General features: G+C 57.0%; 1 protein-coding gene across 2 annotated transcripts; it reads left to right on the top strand.

Moving 5' to 3' along the window:
- The first annotated feature begins 6,992 nt into the window (after positions 1 to 6,992).
- On the top strand, positions 6,993 to 14,190 carry LOC131093518 (acidic leucine-rich nuclear phosphoprotein 32 family member B). 2 transcript variants are annotated; one of them, XM_058040706.1, is made up of 7 exons: positions 6,993 to 7,108; positions 9,862 to 10,011; positions 10,439 to 10,561; positions 11,443 to 11,641; positions 11,852 to 11,970; positions 12,296 to 12,350; positions 13,936 to 14,190. In XM_058040706.1, exons 1-7 carry the CDS (start codon positions 7,055 to 7,057, stop codon positions 14,022 to 14,024), a joined length of 789 nt encoding a protein of 262 aa, XP_057896689.1. In that variant the 5' UTR covers positions 6,993 to 7,054; the 3' UTR covers positions 14,025 to 14,190. The 2 variants fall into 2 exon arrangements, with proteins under 2 accessions (XP_057896689.1, XP_057896688.1); XM_058040705.1 differs by having other exon boundaries at positions 11,849 to 11,970.
- The last annotated feature ends 2,176 nt before the right edge of the window (positions 14,191 to 16,366 follow it).

The raw sequence follows: 16,366 nt of genomic DNA, 5'->3' as shown, positions 1-16,366 counted from the left end.
GCTTCGGACGGATTTTAAGGGGTCCTGATGGAGTTTCGGGGTGTCCTGATGGGATTTTGGGCGGTCCTAGGGGTGTTTTTAGCGTCCCTTGTGTGGGGAGCAGCCGTTATCCCAGAGCAGGGCACCGTGCCTGGGGTGCCCGGGGCGCCCGGGGTGCCCAGCTGCGGTCATACCCCTCCCGCACCCCAATTCCCCCGGGATCCCCGAACCCTCCGGGACTCCCGGGACTCCCCCAGGGCCCGGGGCCCCCCCATGGCCGGGCTGGTGCTGCCCCCTGCGGGTGGCGGGGCCGCGGTGCAGGCGGAGAGCGGGAAACGGGATTGGGGTACGGGGAAAGGGATTGGGGTACGGGAATTGGGATATGGGAAAGGGATTGGGGTACGGGGATTGGGATATGGGAAAGGGATTGGGGTACGGGGATTGGTGTGCAGGGAAAGGGATTGGGGTACAGGGATTGGGATATGGGAAAGGGATTGGGGTACAGGAATTGGGATATGGGAAAGGGATTGGGGTACGGGAATTGGGATATGGGAAAGGGATTGGGGTACGGGGATTGGGATATGGGAAAGGGATTGGGGTACGGGGATTGGGATATGGGAAAGGGATTGGGGTACGGGGATTGGGATATGGGAAAGGGATTGGGGTACGGGGATAGGGATATGGGAAAGGGATTGGGGTATGGGAATTGGTGTACAGGGAAAGGAATTGGGGTACAGGGAAAAGGATTGGGGTACGGGGATTGGGATATGGGAAAGGGATTGGGGTACGGGGATTGGGGTACGGCGAAAGGGGGTTGGGGTACGGGAAAGGGGGTTGGGGTGTAGGGAAAAGGGATTGGGGCACAGGAACTGGGGTACAGGAAAAGAGATAAGGGTATGGTAAAATGGGATTGGGGTGCAAGGAAAGGGATGGTGGTATGGGGATTGGGATATGGGAAAGGGATTGGGGTAGGAGAAATGGGATTGGGTTACAGGGCAATCCAGGTACAGAACAATCCCTGCCATGGCAGGGACACCTCCCACTGTCCCAGGCTGCTCCCAGCCTTGTCCAGCCTGGCCTTGGGCACTGCCAGGGATCCAGGGGCAGCCACAGCTGCTCTGGGCACCCTGTGCCAGAGCCTGCCCACCTTGCCTGGGAACAATTCCTGATTCCCAAGATCCCACCCAGCCCTGCCCTGTGGCAGTGGGAGCCATTCCCTGTGTCCTGTCCCTGCAGGCCTTGTCCCCAGTCCCTCTGCAGCTCTCCTGGAGCCCCTTCAGGCCCTGCAAGGGGTTCTGAACTGTCCCTGGAGCCTTCTCTTGTCCAGGTGAGCACCCCCAGCTCTCCTGGAGGACACAGGACACCTGGGGGATCCTTGTGGCTGTTTTTAGGACAGGAGAGCTGTGCTGGGCAGCTCCTTGTGGCACAGCCAGGGCTCCCCAGGGACTCTGAGGGCACACCGGGCCAGGAGTGAAGCAGTTAAACTCTGTTTAAAACACAGCCCGCTGATGTTGTGTTGTATAACAGACAGATAATACATTGTTTTTTCCCAGCATCTGTGCTCCAGCTTGCCTGAAAAGCTGCAGACCTGAATTTCAGCCCCTGTCAGCAGTTCCAGTCCAGCCTGGCAGCGCTGTCACTGCAGTAAATTACCGGCTTGGGTTAATCTGCCCGAGCACAGAGAACCGAGATCCTGCAAATGCATCTCCCAGACATCCCCCTGCGAGCTAGGGCTTTAAAATCCATTTGGGGGTGTGGGATTGACAGGGGGTAGGATGGTCAGAATAGACATGAGAGATCTCTGAAGCCAAGGCGTGGAACTCGTGGTTTATTGCAAAGGGCCTGGGTGCAGGGCCCTGCTGGGAGCTGCCAGCCACAGCTCAGAGCAGGCCCCAAAGAGGGAGAGAGAGGTAAAGAGAGTGGTAAAGAGAGAATGAGAGAGTAAAAGAGAGGATCAGAGGGTGAGGTTCCTGTTACAATACAATAAATCTTCTTCTGGTCTTGGAATTTGAGGTCTATTGCAAAGGGCCTGGGTGCAGGGCCCTGCTGGGAGCTGCAGCCACAGCTCAGAGCAGGCCTGAGAGGAGAGAGAGGCAAAGAGAGAGAAGGCAAGAGAGTGGTAAAGAGATGAGAGAGTGAGGAAGGGTAAAGAGGGTAAAGAGAGAGTAAAAGAGGACGAGGTTCCTGTTACAATACAATAAATCTTCTTCTGGTCGTGGAGTTTATTGCAAAGGGCCAAGTGCAGGGCCCTGCTGGGAGCTGCAGCCACAGCTCAGAGCAGGGATGAGAGGAGAGAGGGGTAGAGAGGTGAGAGGGTGAGAGAGTAAAAAATAAGAGAGTAAAAGGGGTAAGAGCATAGAAAAGTAAGAGAGTGAGGTTCCCATTACAATACAATAAATCTTTTGTGTTGAATATTCTGATTCTCACTGACCAATCTAGTACAATATACAAATCCTATAGCATTTCCATACAGCCTATAAGAATCATTACATTACCATACTGTGGTACATTTTAAACCCTAAAAACTCCTCTTTGGGCCCCTTCTGCCAAGCTGGCAGGGTCTGCTTGGACCCTTGGAACTGTCTGCTAGCAGAGGGTGTTGTTCCATCAAAAGGGGATTACCTTCAGCCAGCCACACCATTGTTTTCCAGTTGTTCACTAACTGAGGGATCTCAAAGCTTGCTTTCATTTCAATCTCGTTTATAGTTTCTATATTCTCAAAATCTTTTGCCAGGCAATCATATTTAGGAGGCTTTCCTGTTTCATCTTCCCCAACACGGGGGAAGCAGAGCCGGCGTTTTGTTGGAAGGCAAAGAGAAAAGCTCAGCTCTTGGCCCAGGGGAGGGCAGATAAAGCCACCCCAGCCCGGGGAGGGGGGGACAGGCCATTGTTCGCTACAAAGGACAGGAAACGAGCCTCAAAGGGGACGTGAAAGAGCCTTCAAACAAATGCAGATCAGCGAGCGGGGATGGCTCCGAGCATCTCCCGGCAGCGCTGCTGCGGGGCTCGGGGCGGGGAGCGGGGAGCCCTCGGGTGCTGGAGCTGCCTTTGCCCCAGGATGGAGCTCAAAAGGGGCCTGGGGTCACCCGAGCCACCCATTGTGGCCGGGCTCGATAGTTGTGGACTCAATCAAGGTTGTAGAATCGTCACATCAATGAATGGTTTGGGTTGGAAGGGATCTTAAAGTGCCACCCCTGCCACGGCAAAGTCACCTTCCACTGTCCCAGGCTGCTCCAAGCCCTGGCCTTGGCCTCATGGTTAGACTCGATGGTCTTAAAGATCCTTTCCAACCTAAAAAATTCCACGATTCCACCCCCATTCCCTTTCAAATCCCTTCATTCCCGTGGGGCATGATTGAGCCGGGCAGGACACTCAGAGCTTGTCCTTACCTCAGCCTTGGGCTGCTCTCCTGATCTTCCAGTGCCCCCAAAACTCATCTCATCCTCCATCCATCCATCCCCCCAAACTCATCTCACCATCCATCCATCTCACCATCCATCCATCCATCCCCAAAATGCATCCCATTCTCCATCCACCCCAAAACTCATCTCATCCTCCATCCATCCATCCCCCAAAACTCATCTCACCATCCATTCATCTATCCATCCATCCATCCATCCATCCATCCATCCATCCATCCATCCCCAAAACTCATCCCCTTGTCCGTCCACCCACCCATCCCCAAAATTCATCCCCTCGTCCATCCATCCATCCATCCATCCATCCATCCATCCATCCATCCATCCATCCATCCATCCATCCCCTCTGCCCAGCTCCCCCCAGCCCCATATCTGGGTGGGTTTGGGGTCTCTTTAGGGCCCTCCAGGGATGGGGAGCTGCTCTGGTGCCTCTCCCCAGCTGGAGAACAGGAGCTGTGCTCAGCCAGAGGAGCCACAGAGGTGCCAAAAACGCGTTAAAGGCGATTTTTCTCCCCTTTCAGAGCAGATAGCCCTTATCAGCTCTGACAAAGCCTGGGTTTGGTCCCTCTGGAGCTGAGCCGAACGTTCTGCTCCTCCCAGTGACAGCAGGCTGGTGGCCCACAAAGCCATTTCCTGCCATACAAGGCAGCCTGGTGGCCCTGTGCCAGAGGGGACAATGAGGGACAGTGGGGTCTGGCCTGGGAGCCCTCGTGTTCCTGTTTACTTGCTTGTGGATCAGAGAGATTTCCCTGGCTCCTCTCTCAGGGATTTGGGGTGCAGTGCCCAAATCCTGCAGGAATGTGGGGTCCCTGGCATTTGTGGCTCTGTGTCACCTTCCCCAGCCCTGCAGGGGGGTCCCACCAGCTCTGTCACCCCCTGGAGGGACAGCAGGGCCTGAGGCCACCTCTTGATCCACCTCCTGCTGTCCCTGTGTCCCTGTGAGGCCAGCAGCGTTCCAGGAGGGCCAGCAGGGCTCTGAGTGGCTCTGTCACACCAGGGAAGGGACAAACAGGGAGGGAGGTCCCACTGTTATCTCGTCCTTCCTGCAGCCAGAGCCCGACACACACCCTGCCCTTATCAGCACTGCCAGGGGGCAGGGAGGGGCTGGGACAGCGACAGCAACAGGGACAGGGGGACAGGAACGTGGCTTTGGGCATGGGAGAGTGGCACTGGGGATGGGAAGGTGGCACTGGGGACAGGAAAGTGGCACTGGAGACATCAGAGTGGCATTGAGGATAGAGACATGGCCCCGGGGATGGGGATGTGGCACTGGGGAGGGGAACAGGGCACTGCAGATGGGAATGTGGCACTGGGGATGGGAAAGTGGCAATGGGGACAAAAAGGTGGCACTGGGGTCAGGAACATGGCCCTGGGGATGGGAAAGTGGCACTAGGACGGGAATGCAGCACTGGGGATGGGAACATGGCACTGGAGGCAGCAAAGTGGCAATGGGGACAGGAATGTGACACTGGGACAAGAACATGGCAGTGGGAATGGGAAAGTGGCACTGGGGAAGGGAATGTGGCACTGGGGACAAGAACGTGGCCCTAGGAATGGGAACGTGGCACTGGGGACAGGGACATGACACTGGGAGCAGAAAAGTGAACTGGGGATGGGAAAACGGTCCTGGGGGTGGGAATGTGGCACTGGAGACACCAAAGTGGCACTGAGGACAGAAACATGGCCCTGGGGATGGAAATGTGGTACTGGGGTTGGGAAAGTGGCACTGGGGACAACAAAGTGGCACTGGGAACAGAAAAGTGACACTGGGGATGGGAAAGTGGCACTGAGGGCAGGCCCTAGGAATGGAAATGTGGTAGTGGGGACAGGAAAATGGCACAGGTGATGGGAACGTGGCACTGGGGATGGGAAGGTGGCACTGGGGATGGGAATGTGGCATTGGGAACAGGAAATGGAATCAGAGAATTGCTGAGGCTGGAAAAGCCCTCTGGGATCACCAAGTCCAACCACGACCCCACAGTGCCAAGGCCACCACTAACCCACATCCCCAGGTGCCACATCTGTGCATGGTGTGAACACTCCAGGGATCGTGACCCCAGCCCTGCCCTGGGCAGCTGTGCCAGGGCCTGACCCCCCTTCCTGTGAGGGAATTTCTCCTGATCTCCACTCCAAACCTCCCCTGGGTCAGCTTGAGGCCTTTCCTCCTGTCCTGTGCCTTGGACTCAGGAGAAGAACCCTGAGACCTACCTGGGTCACCCTCAGGAAGTTGCCAGAGGCACCTGGGGGTGGGAGCAGGGGCTGGAGAAGGGATTGTGGTGCCTGGGGATGGGAACAGCCCCTGGGGACTGGGAAACACTGCCTGGAGTTGGGAATGTGGCTCTGGAGACTGCAGCAGCACGCCTAGGGGTGGGAACATGGTGCTTGAGGAGGGGAACACAGCTCTGGAGATGGAAAAATGGTACCTGGGCGCAGGAAAGTGGCTCTAGAGATGGGACTGTAGCTCTGGAGATGAGACCATGGTATCTGGAGATGGGACCATGGTATTTGGGAATGGGAATGTGGCTCTGGAGATGGAAAAATGGTGTCTGGAGATGGGACCATGGTATCTGGGAATGGGAACAGGGCTCTGGAGAAGGAATCCTGCTTCTTGAGGAGGGGGACATGGCTCTGGAGATGGAGCCATGGTATCTGGGAATGGGAAAGTGTCTCTGGAGAGGGAACCATGGCTCTGGAGATGAGACCATGGTATCTGGAGATGGGAACATGGCTCTGGAGATGGGACCATGGTATATGGGAATGGGAACATGGCTCTGCAGAAGGAACCCTGGTTCTTGAGGATGGGAACGTGGCTCTGGAGATGGAACCATGGCTCTGGAGATGGAAACATGGTATCTGGGAATGGGAATGTGGCTCTGGAGAAGGAACTGTGGTGCTTGAGAATGGGAATACAGCACTGGAGACTGGAACACATTGCCTGCCAGCGGTAACACAGAGCTTGAGGATGGGAATGTGGCTCTGAAGATGGGACCATGGTTCTGGAGATGGAAAAGTGGCTCTGGAGAAGGAATCCTGGTTCTTGAGGATGGAACATGGTGCTGGGAGACTGGAGCACGTTGCCTGGGATTGGAAATGTGGTTCTGGAGATAGGAACATGGCTTTGGAGATGGAAAAATGGCTCTGGAGAAGGTATGCTGTTTCTTGAGGATGGAACATGGTGTTGGACACCGGAACACATTGCCTGAGGATATGAATGTAGCTCCGGAGACTGGAACACGCTGCTGAAGCCTGGCACACAGCACCTGAGGATCGGAATGTGCCATGCAGCTGGCAGCAGTGCTGGGGACACAAACGTGCCCGCAGAACACGGTGCCGCCGGTGGGCAGGGCCCAGTGAGCCGCGGGGGCCGGGACCGTGCGGAGCCGGGACTCGAACCCGGGTCCTTGGGGGCTGTGTGTAACTGCGCGTGTGTAAGTGCGGGCCGCTGCCGGCAGGGGGCGCTGCCGCGGGGCCGCGCGGCGCGCGCGCCTTTGTTGCCGTTGGCGCCTCTTCCTGCGCCGGGCGGCGGCGGCGGCGGCGCGCGCGGGCGGGGGCGGGAGCGCGAGCGCGGCGGGGCCGGGAACGGCGGCGGCACCGGGAGCGGCGGCACCGGGAGCGCAAGCGCGGCTCGGGCTCGGGCGGAGCGGAGCGGCGGGAGCATGGAGATGGAGAGGCGCTTGACGCTGGAGCTGCGCAACAAGAAGCCGAGCGAGGTGCGGCGGGGGAGCGCGGGGCGGCACGTGCTGCGGGCGGGATGAGGGGTGGCGGCGGCGGCGGGAGGGGGGAGGTTTGGCTGATGGCGGAGCGGCCCGCGGGGGGTCCCGCACGGCGGGGACCGGGCGGGTTTGGCGGGGTGGGCACGGGGCGGTTGTGGCGGGAGCGCTCCCGCCCGGCCCGCAGCCCCGGCATGGCGGCGCGCACGTGCGCGGCGGGGCCCGCCCGCACCGGGGCCGCGCTGAGGCGGCGGTGGCGGCGGTGGGGCCCGGTGTGGCCCGTGGAGGGACAGCGGGGAGCAGCAGGGCGGGCAGCGGGCCGGGTCAGGCCCCGCCGCGCCGCAGCCAGCGGGCCCGGGGAACGGGGCGGCCCCGCGCGGCCATGGCGGCTCGGCCATGTTAGCGGCGCCCCGCCGGGCCCGGAGCCGCTCCCGCGGGCTCCTCCGGCCGGGAAGGGCTCGGGGGCTGCGGGGATGGACCTTTGGGTGCCGCCGGGGCCGCCCGTTCCCCTCCGCTGGCGGCCGCGGGCCGGGCCCAGCGCTCCTCACCCGCCCCGGGGCCGCCTCAGCCCCGGGTCCTCTTCTCCGGCCGCCCCTTCCCGGATCTTCCCCTTTCCCCCGGGTCTCCCCTGATCTCTCTTTTCCCTCGGTCTCCCCCCTCACTTTTCCCTGGATCTCCCCGCTCTCTTTTCCCCGGATCTCCACGATCCCTGTTCCCTGGATCTCCCTTTTCCCCGGATCTCCCTTTTCCCCGGATCTCCTCTCTCCCTTTTCCCTGGATGTCCCCGTTCCCCTTTCCCTGGATCTCTCATTTTCCTGGATCTCTCTTACCCCCGTATGTGCCTTTCCCCCAGATCTCCCCGTTCCCCTTACCCCTGAATCTCCCCTTTTTCCTGCATCTCCCCGTTCCCTATTCCCTGGTTCTCCCCGTTCCCCTTTCCGTGGATCTCCCCTTTCCGCCGGCTCTCTCCCCTGGATCTCCCCGTTCCCTATTCCCCGGATCTCCCCGCTCTCTTTTCCCTGGATCTCCCTGTTCCCCTTTTCCATGGATCTCCCTGTTCCCCTTTTCCCTGGATCTCCCCATCCCCTGTTCCATGGATCTCCCCTTTTCCCTGGATCTCCCATTTTCCCCGGCTCTCCCCGTTCCCCTTTCCCCGTCTCTCCCCTTTTGCCGGTCCGCCCCGCCGGGCCGTGCCGGTCCCTCCCTGGCCCCGGGGACACTCGGTGGTGTCGTGGCAGCTGCGGGGCCGTGGCACCGAGCACGGGGGGGAACGGGCGGCGAGCGGGGCTTTGGGTGGGGATTAAAGCGGCTCCGTGCAGGGCCGGGGGATTTGCAGAGCAGAGCGGCTGGGCAGGAGGAGCTGCTGCCCATGGAGGGACGGCAGGAGCTGCAGAGCCAGCGGGGTCAGGGCTGGCTGTCCCCGCGTGTCCCGGGACATCAGAAGGGCCCTGGGGTAAAGCTGGGCTTGGCTGGGTTAGGCTCTGCTGTGGCTGCCCCTGGATCCCTGCAAGTGCCCAATCCCTGGACAGGGCTTGGAGCAGCCTGGGACAGTGGAAGGTGTCCCTACCATGGCAGTGGACGGGCTTTGATGTCCCTTCCAACCCCAACCATTCCATGATAACCTGGTGGAGTTCAGGCTCACATCTGTGCCCACACCTGCCAGCAGCAGCCACCCAGCCCTGCCCTTTGCCACCTTCACCCCCACCACCGTGACAGTCCCACTTTGGTTGGAGCACATCAGCTTTCTGATGTGTCGGGGAGCAAAACAAACTCTGCTCCAAAACTTCTGAGAGCCTCACCTCAAACCTCCAAGCAGCGATGCCACCTGAGGAGTTTGGGGTGATAATTCATCGTGAGCTTGTGCTGTGCAGGTGGCAGAGATGGCCCTCAGCCCCAGAGTGTTTAAAATGATTTTGGGAGCTGGCTGGTGTGAGCAGGAGAGGGAAAATGGGAGCGCTGCGAAGGAGGGATTTGGAGAGCGCCACGAGCCTTCTAGCCGGGGCTGATTTTTGCATCTTGCTGTCAAGAATGTGTGGGGTGAAAGCAGGTTTTGGGAGTGGTTTGTGAGAGCTGGGGCTGTGTCTGGTGTTTCCCCTCAGGTGTTTGGGGACAGCAGCTTTGTGCTGGTGCTTGGTGGTCCTGGTGGCATGGAGGGGTTGATTCCTTCATGTGCTGAATTCCTGGAGGTTCCTGGATGTGGAATCCATGCTGAGCACAATGTTTGGTGCCATCAGTGGTCTTGTGTCAGCAGCCTGAGGCTGAGCTCATGTGCTGAGCCCTGCCCAGGCACCTGTGCCACCTCACTGTCACTGTCACAGCGAGGTCAGTCCTGTGGGGACAGGTTTCCTGGCACCCCAGGGGTGTAGGGGACAAAGTGGGAGGTGACAAACCCAGCTGACCTGGTTTGGCCCCTCGTTAGCAGAGCCTGAAGCTGACTCTGAAAGCTTTATTGATGTGCAGGGAGCTTTGGGATGTGACCTCGTGGTTCCAAACCCCTGGAGGTGGGGACAGCAGCAGCGTGTTGGTGCTTAGAGGGTGAAACCCCAACCACGGTGAGGGACTGTCACCAGAAGTTAATTGGTTTTAAGGCTCTAAATTTGATTTTAAGGTCTTAAATTTGGTGTTAAGTTATTAAAATTAAGTGAGGAGGACCTGGAGGCACAGTGCTCTGTGCTCTTGTGCTCTGGGTGTGTTGGTGGTGTCACCTCGAGGCCCAGGGGACGGTGGTGACAGCTCTGGGTGTCCCTGTGCAGGTGAAGGAGCTGGTCCTGGACAACTGTCGCTCAGAGGATGGCAAGGTGGTCGGCCTCTCCTCAGACTTTGAGAACCTGGAGTTCCTCAGCATGATCAACATCAACCTGCTGTCCGTGTCCAACCTCCCCAAACTCAACAAGCTCCGCAAGGTGAGTCAGGACTCTGCTGCCATCCCCAGCAGCCCTTGGCCTTGTGCTGCCCCCTTTCTGTATTTGCCAGAAAATATCTTGAATTTTGCTTCTTGTGTGCTGAACAAGTGAGAGGGATTGGTTTTGATGTACAACAAAACCCTCCTGAGCTCTTCAGGTGTTTAGTGCCCTTCCTGTCGTGCTTTTCTGCTCTTGTGCTGCTGTCAGAAGCTTCGTGGCATCATAAATATTTTGGATTTTGGAGCATTTATTTGCATGGGAGTGGCTGGTAGTGCTGTGCCCCTGCAAAAAAGAGTTTTTAAGGGCAAACTTGACCTGCTGCTCTGTGAGCTGAAATTTAGGTGCTCATTGCAGTTCTCAGAGCAATTTCCTTCCCTGTGTCACGAGCTGAAACACTTGGTGACCATGTGATATTCCCTCCCTTCAGCTGGAGCTGAGTGATAATAGGATTTCTGGTGGCCTTGAAGTTCTAGCAGAGAAAACTCCCAACCTGACACACTTGAACCTAAGTGGCAACAAGATCAAAGACATCAATACCCTGGAGCCCTTGGTGAGTGGAGGCTGTGCTGGAATGCCAGGGATGAATTTTCCTTTGGGGATTGGGTCTGTGCAGCAGGAATCCAACGTCTTGGTAACTGTTCCAACAGCACTTCGTGGTTCTCATGGGAACAGATTTGATCCCAGTTTGAGGCTGGGCCAGTAGTTAATGGCTCCTCAGTCTGGAAAAGCAGCAGCCAGTTGCTAAAAGAAGCGTGAAATGGGGCTGGATGAGTAAAACTGTGGATGCTCAGTGGCCAGCTGAGAAGGGACCGGGAGAGGGTCGGAGGCAGTTGGAGGTAGGTGGCACCTGGGGTGTCATGGAATGAGGGAGCTGGGCAGCACTGAGGGCATCTGTCCCACCAGCCTGAAGGTTCCCATTCCCACAGTGAGGCTGGAAAAGGCCTCTGAGCTGCCCCAGGAGTGCTGAGAGGGACAGGTCTGACACAGGGCATGTGTCTCACTGGCTGTTTTGCCCATCCATTCCCTCCAGAAGGAATTTGGGGTTGTTTTGCTCCTCCTTCCCTTGGCGTGGTGCCCGCTGTGGTGGCCTGAGCTGGGCTGTGCCAAGGCTGCAGCTCTCCCTGAGCTCTGCCTGATCTCTTGAGCAGGATGAGTCCAGCTCAGCTGCTCCTGAGCTTGCTGGGCCTGCTCAGAAGCAAGAAAGATTTGCAAATACACAGAGAGTTTGTTCCAGAAAGGGAAGCCAGGACAGAGGAGCTGGACAGAAATTTCTGTGCCCACAAAGAGAGGAGCAGTGACTCCTCTCCACCTGAGGAACATTTGGGGCAGAACCACTCTGTGCTGGACCTGGGCAGTGCCCCAACCACCTTGCCTTGCTTTCCTGGTCTTCAGACAGCACTGTAAATAACCTGAACCAATTGGTTTTTGCAGAAAAAGTTGCCAAACCTCCACAGTCTGGACCTGTTCAACTGTGAGGTGACGATGCTCATCAACTACCGCGAGAGCGTCTTCGCCCTCCTGCCCCAGCTCACCTACCTGGATGGATTTGATGCTGACGAGCAGGAAGCCCCTGACTCAGACCCTGAGGCAGATGGGGATGCACTGGAAGATGATTATGAGAATGGGGAAGGTGAGGGTTTTTTTCTGCTCCTGGTTTTTCTGCTTGGTAACGACCCCTTTTGCACTTTGGGGTGGGTTCCCCCACTGGAGGAGGGGCTCTGGGGGTCCCTCACCTCTTCTTCCTCCCCTATCACACTCTTGGGTGGCACTGAGGGGTGAGGGGGGCCTGGGTTTGGGAACTGGGGCACTTCCTTCCCTCCCTCCCCCTTTTTGGTAGAAGGTGAGGAAGAGGAGGACGATGAGGAGGAAGACGATTTGGATGAAGAAGTCATTGATGACGAGGAAGATGAAGATGATGATCTGGAAGGTGAAGAGGAGGAGGATGGAGTAGATGATGAGGTGAGGCTGTCACCAGTCACACGTGTGTCCCTTGTGTGATGACCCGGGTGTCACAGGAGCCTCTGTGGGGCAGATCTGAGGGGTTTGCCATCCACTCTGGGCTGCTGAGGGTCACAAACTGCAGAGAGTTTCCAGTTCAGCCTTGGCCTGGCCCTTCCATGGCTCTGAGTGATGGATCCACGCAGCTCCATCCATGGCATGTGAGGAGCTCTTGGAGCTCCAACACCTTCCTCTCCACCCTCATGGGTGGTAGAGGGGAGCAGGACTTGGATTACTGCTCATGGAATTGTGGTTCTTGCTACAAACCCTCTTGTTCTCACTCCAGGAGGAAGATGAGGAGGAGGACGGTGAGGAGGATGAAGAAGATGAAGCTGAGGAGGGTGAGTTGAGTCCTGACAATTCAATTTTTTGCAGAGCTCCCTCAACAGTCAAGTATTTGGTGTTTTGGAGCTCCCTCAGCCTCAGTGCTGTTGTTGCTGCAGCTTTTCTGCCCAGGCTGGTGCTGAGCAGTGTCATCAGCCAGGGTCACACAGGGAGGGAAGGGATGAAATTCCAGCCATGCTGGGTAATTCTGGGAAATGTGAGAGGTCAGCTGCTCAGAAAAGCAGTTCTGGGAACTGATGGGCTGTGCAGGAGCAGGGCTTCTGTCCCAGGAGGGGCTGAGGGAATCTCCTGGGGGCCAGTTCCCCTCTCAGATCTGAGCTTGGGGCCAGGCTCCTCTGGCTGTACAAACAAACAGCCAGATAAAAGCTGGCAGAATATTGTGGCTGGTATGAATTCAAGTGATCTTGAATTGTTAAGGTTGGGAAATCCCTCTAATACTGAGTCCAGCACCACCATGTTCAGCTCTGACCCCTGTCCCCAAGTGCCACATCCACATTTTTTTGCCTGGGCAGCCTGTGCCAATGCCTGACCTCCTTCTCCTTGAAGGAATTTCCCCCAATATCCCATTTAAACCTCACTTGGTGCAACTTGAGGCCATCTCCTCTTACCCTGTCACTTGTTACCTGGGACAAGACTGGCTGTGCCCTCCTGTCAGGAGCTGTGCAGAGCCACAAGGTCACCCCTGAGCCTCCTTTGCTCCAGGCTGAGCCCCTTCCCAGCTCCCTCAGCCTCTCCTGGGGCTCCAGACCCTTCCCAAGCCCCATTCCTGTCTCTGGACATGCTCCAGCTTCTCAATGTCCTTCTTGGAGTGAGGACCCCAAAACTGCCCCAGGATTTGAGGCCTCAGCAGTCCCTGAGCTGTGATTTTGAGGGTGTTCAACAAAAAAAAAAAAAAAAAAAAAAAAAAAAAAAAAAAAAAAAAAAAAAAATCCCATTTTCAGCTGTTTTTAGAATACTTGGAGGGCAGAGAAAGTTGTTGGTGTCTCCTGTCAGCCCAGTCAGGCTTTTGCAGGAGGGGCAGGGCAGGGTGGATCTGCTCCCAAATGTGCCAGTCTGTCCAATGGATCTGTCCCCAAATGGTGCCAGTCTGTCCATGGATCTGCTGGCAAATGGTGCCAGTCTGTCCAGTGGATCTGCCCCTAAATGTGCCAGTCTGTCCAGTGGATCTGCCCCCAAATGGTGCCAGTCTGTCCATGGATCTGCTGGCAAATGGTGCCAGTCTGTGCCATGGATCTGCTCCCAAATGTGCCAGTCTGTCCAATGGATCCGTCCCCAAATGGTGCCAATCTGTCCAGTGGATCTGCCCCCAAATGGTGCCAGTCTGTCCAGTGGATCTGGTCCCAAATGGTGCCAGTCTGTCCAGTGGATCTGCTGGCAAATGGTGCCAGTCTGTCCAGTGAATCTGTTCCCAAATGGTGCCAGTCTGTCCAGTGAATCTGTTCCCAAATGGTGCCAGTCTGTGCCATGGATCTGCCCCCAAGTGTGCCAGTCTGTCCAGTGGATCTGTGCCATTCTGTCCCCTGCCAGCTCAGCTGCTGTCCCTGGGCTGGGCTGGAGAGTGAATCCCCCCTCTCTTTGCAGACCACCCGTGTGGGCAGAAGAGAAAACGAAGTCTAGAGGATGAAGGAGAGGAAGATGCAGAGGACGAAGAGGATGATGAGGATGACTGATCCCAGCGAGCCAATCAGTTTTACAGACTCTGACTGTGCTTGTCTTAACCTCCCCGTTGTGTCTGTGTGAGACTGTAAATCCCTGTCTCCCACTCCTCCTCCTCCCCCTTTGTAATGGCTGCAGCATCCACAATATATTTTTTTAAGATTTAGAATACTGTAGGCATTCAGGGGAATCTTCCATACAAGGCTCACTTTTTTTCTCACAACTATCTCATGACCAAAGGCTTTTCTCCGTTCGGTGGTTTGTGCAGCAGCTTAAAAAAAAAAAGGCAAAAAAAAAGCAAAAAAAAAAAAAAAAGCCAAAAAAATCAAAAAAAAAAGAGGAAAAAAAAAAAATCTCCTCCTTAGGGTATCTGCGTGTCCCAAATGAGCTGTGCCACACTGGACCCAGAGCTCCAGCTGTCACCCTGCCAGCACAGAAGGCCTTTGCCACCCTCGTGCCCTCAGCCCAGGGCTCTGAAGAAGCTTTTGGAGCCACCTCGGGTGCAAAATCTGGTTCATCTGCGTGGACTCCCAAGGATCCTGAGGGTGTCTCAGATCTGAAATCATGGTGATGTGATCTCTGGACATGCTTGAAGATGCTTTAGTGCTGGGGATGGGGGTGCCTGGGGTTTTGGGGGAGGGAGGGAGAGGCTGCTTGCATGACCTGGTACCTCTGCGATGCACCTTGCAGTAACCCTGCACTTGCTTTCCTATTTTATTTTATAAACTGGAATATTTTTTTCCCATTGGCCACTCAAGAACCATCCCTTGGGCTGTCCCAGGTGAGGGGGGTTCCTGTGGCTGTGTGTGTGCTGTGGGAGCCCTGCAGCAGCTTTGAGAAGGGATAGGGAATGCAGGTGAGGGGGTACTGCTGCTCCAGCCCTCATTTCACACTGCACTGCCCTGTGCAGCCGCCACCATCACTGTGACCGATGCTCCTGCAGACCGTGTTAGCCTGGAAATTCTCAGGGTCCTTCTGCCAGCCAGTGCCACCTCTGCACGGGCCCCTGGTGCCAGCCTGGCCTGGCCATCCTCCTCTTCCTCCTCCTCCTGTGTTCCTAGCAGGGAACAGAGCTCCAGCTTCGTGTGGCACCCCTTGGTGGCTGGAGGGAGGATTTGGGGGAGCCAGGCAGGCTCATGCAGCATTCCCAACCCCATTGCCACCTTCCCTGCCATGCCAGAGGTGTCCAGCCAGCGCATCCCTGGGGAGAAGGGAGGCAGGGACGGACAGAGGGACAGCCCGGGGGTGCAGACAAGCACTGGCACTTTGTGGCATCCCCACTGGGGGCTCCGTGTGCCCCCGGGGGGAGGTTCCAGCCCTCCCCTCCCCTCCTGGGGGTGTGTTCAGCATCACATCTCCCTCCCTGCCTCGCTTCGCTGGTGTCTCTCGCATTGTACAGTCGCTGTGACCATTCGGACAAGAACTAATCCTGTAAAATGCAAACTGAGTAACTTATAAATGTTTTAAGGAATTTAAAAAAAAAAGAGAAAAAAAAAAAAAGAGCAGCAGTTCTAATTTTTTTTCCCTGCATTTTTAGCAGATTGTATGGATTTTATATTAGCCTAGTAACTGTCAGGTTTTGATTGGTCAGACTAGTCCCAGAAATAAGGATCTCCAGCCCTTTTGTATCTTTTGTTACAAAATTTGGATAAAACTTTAATAAAAGACTTCAGTTTTTAAAAATCCATTGCTATGGAGCTTGTCTTGGCTGCCTCTGCCTTGGGACCAGCCAGGAATGCTCGGAGTGGGAGCTCTGGGGCACGTTTGGGTGCAGGGCTGGGTTGGGCTGGCAGGACAGAGGGGGGGCTCTGCTGTGGGGTCTGCAGCACCCCCTGGGCCAGTGCTGCCCTTTGGGGGGTCAGAGTCAGACCCAGGGGCAGGGACAGCTTGGGAAGGGTCTGTCCTGCCTTTGGGGTTCAGAGTCAGACCAGGGGCAGGGACAGCTTGGGAAGGGTCTGTCCTGCCTTTGGGGGGGTCAGAGCCAGACCCAGGGGCAGGGACGGCTTGGGAAGGGTCTGTCCTGCCTTAGGTGGGGACAGAGTCAGACCCAGGGCAGGGACAGCTTGGGAAGGGTCTCCCTCCTGCCTTTGGGGTGGCACTGCCCTGGAGGAGCAGGGCAGTCACCTGTGCCAGCTGGGCAAGGGGGCTGAGCTGTGCCCCCTGCCCCTCTTTGGGACCTGGGGGTCCCTTTGGGGTGCTCTGTGACCCCATGGCTCTGATGAGCTGTCACTGTGCCAGGTCTGAGCAGCTCAGGGACACTTCAGGGTGTCCATCAGGGCCTGAGGGGACTGGGATGGGCTGGGGAGGGCACGGTGCCAGCAAAGGGGGGCTGCAGGACAGAGCCCCGGGGTGCTGC

This window comes from Melospiza georgiana, chromosome 26 (assembly GCF_028018845.1).
Source record: "Melospiza georgiana isolate bMelGeo1 chromosome 26, bMelGeo1.pri, whole genome shotgun sequence".
Taxonomy (NCBI): domain Eukaryota; kingdom Metazoa; phylum Chordata; class Aves; order Passeriformes; family Passerellidae; genus Melospiza; species Melospiza georgiana.
The sequence above is the reverse complement of the archived record's forward strand: the minus strand, read 5'-3'. Positions and strand labels throughout refer to the sequence as shown.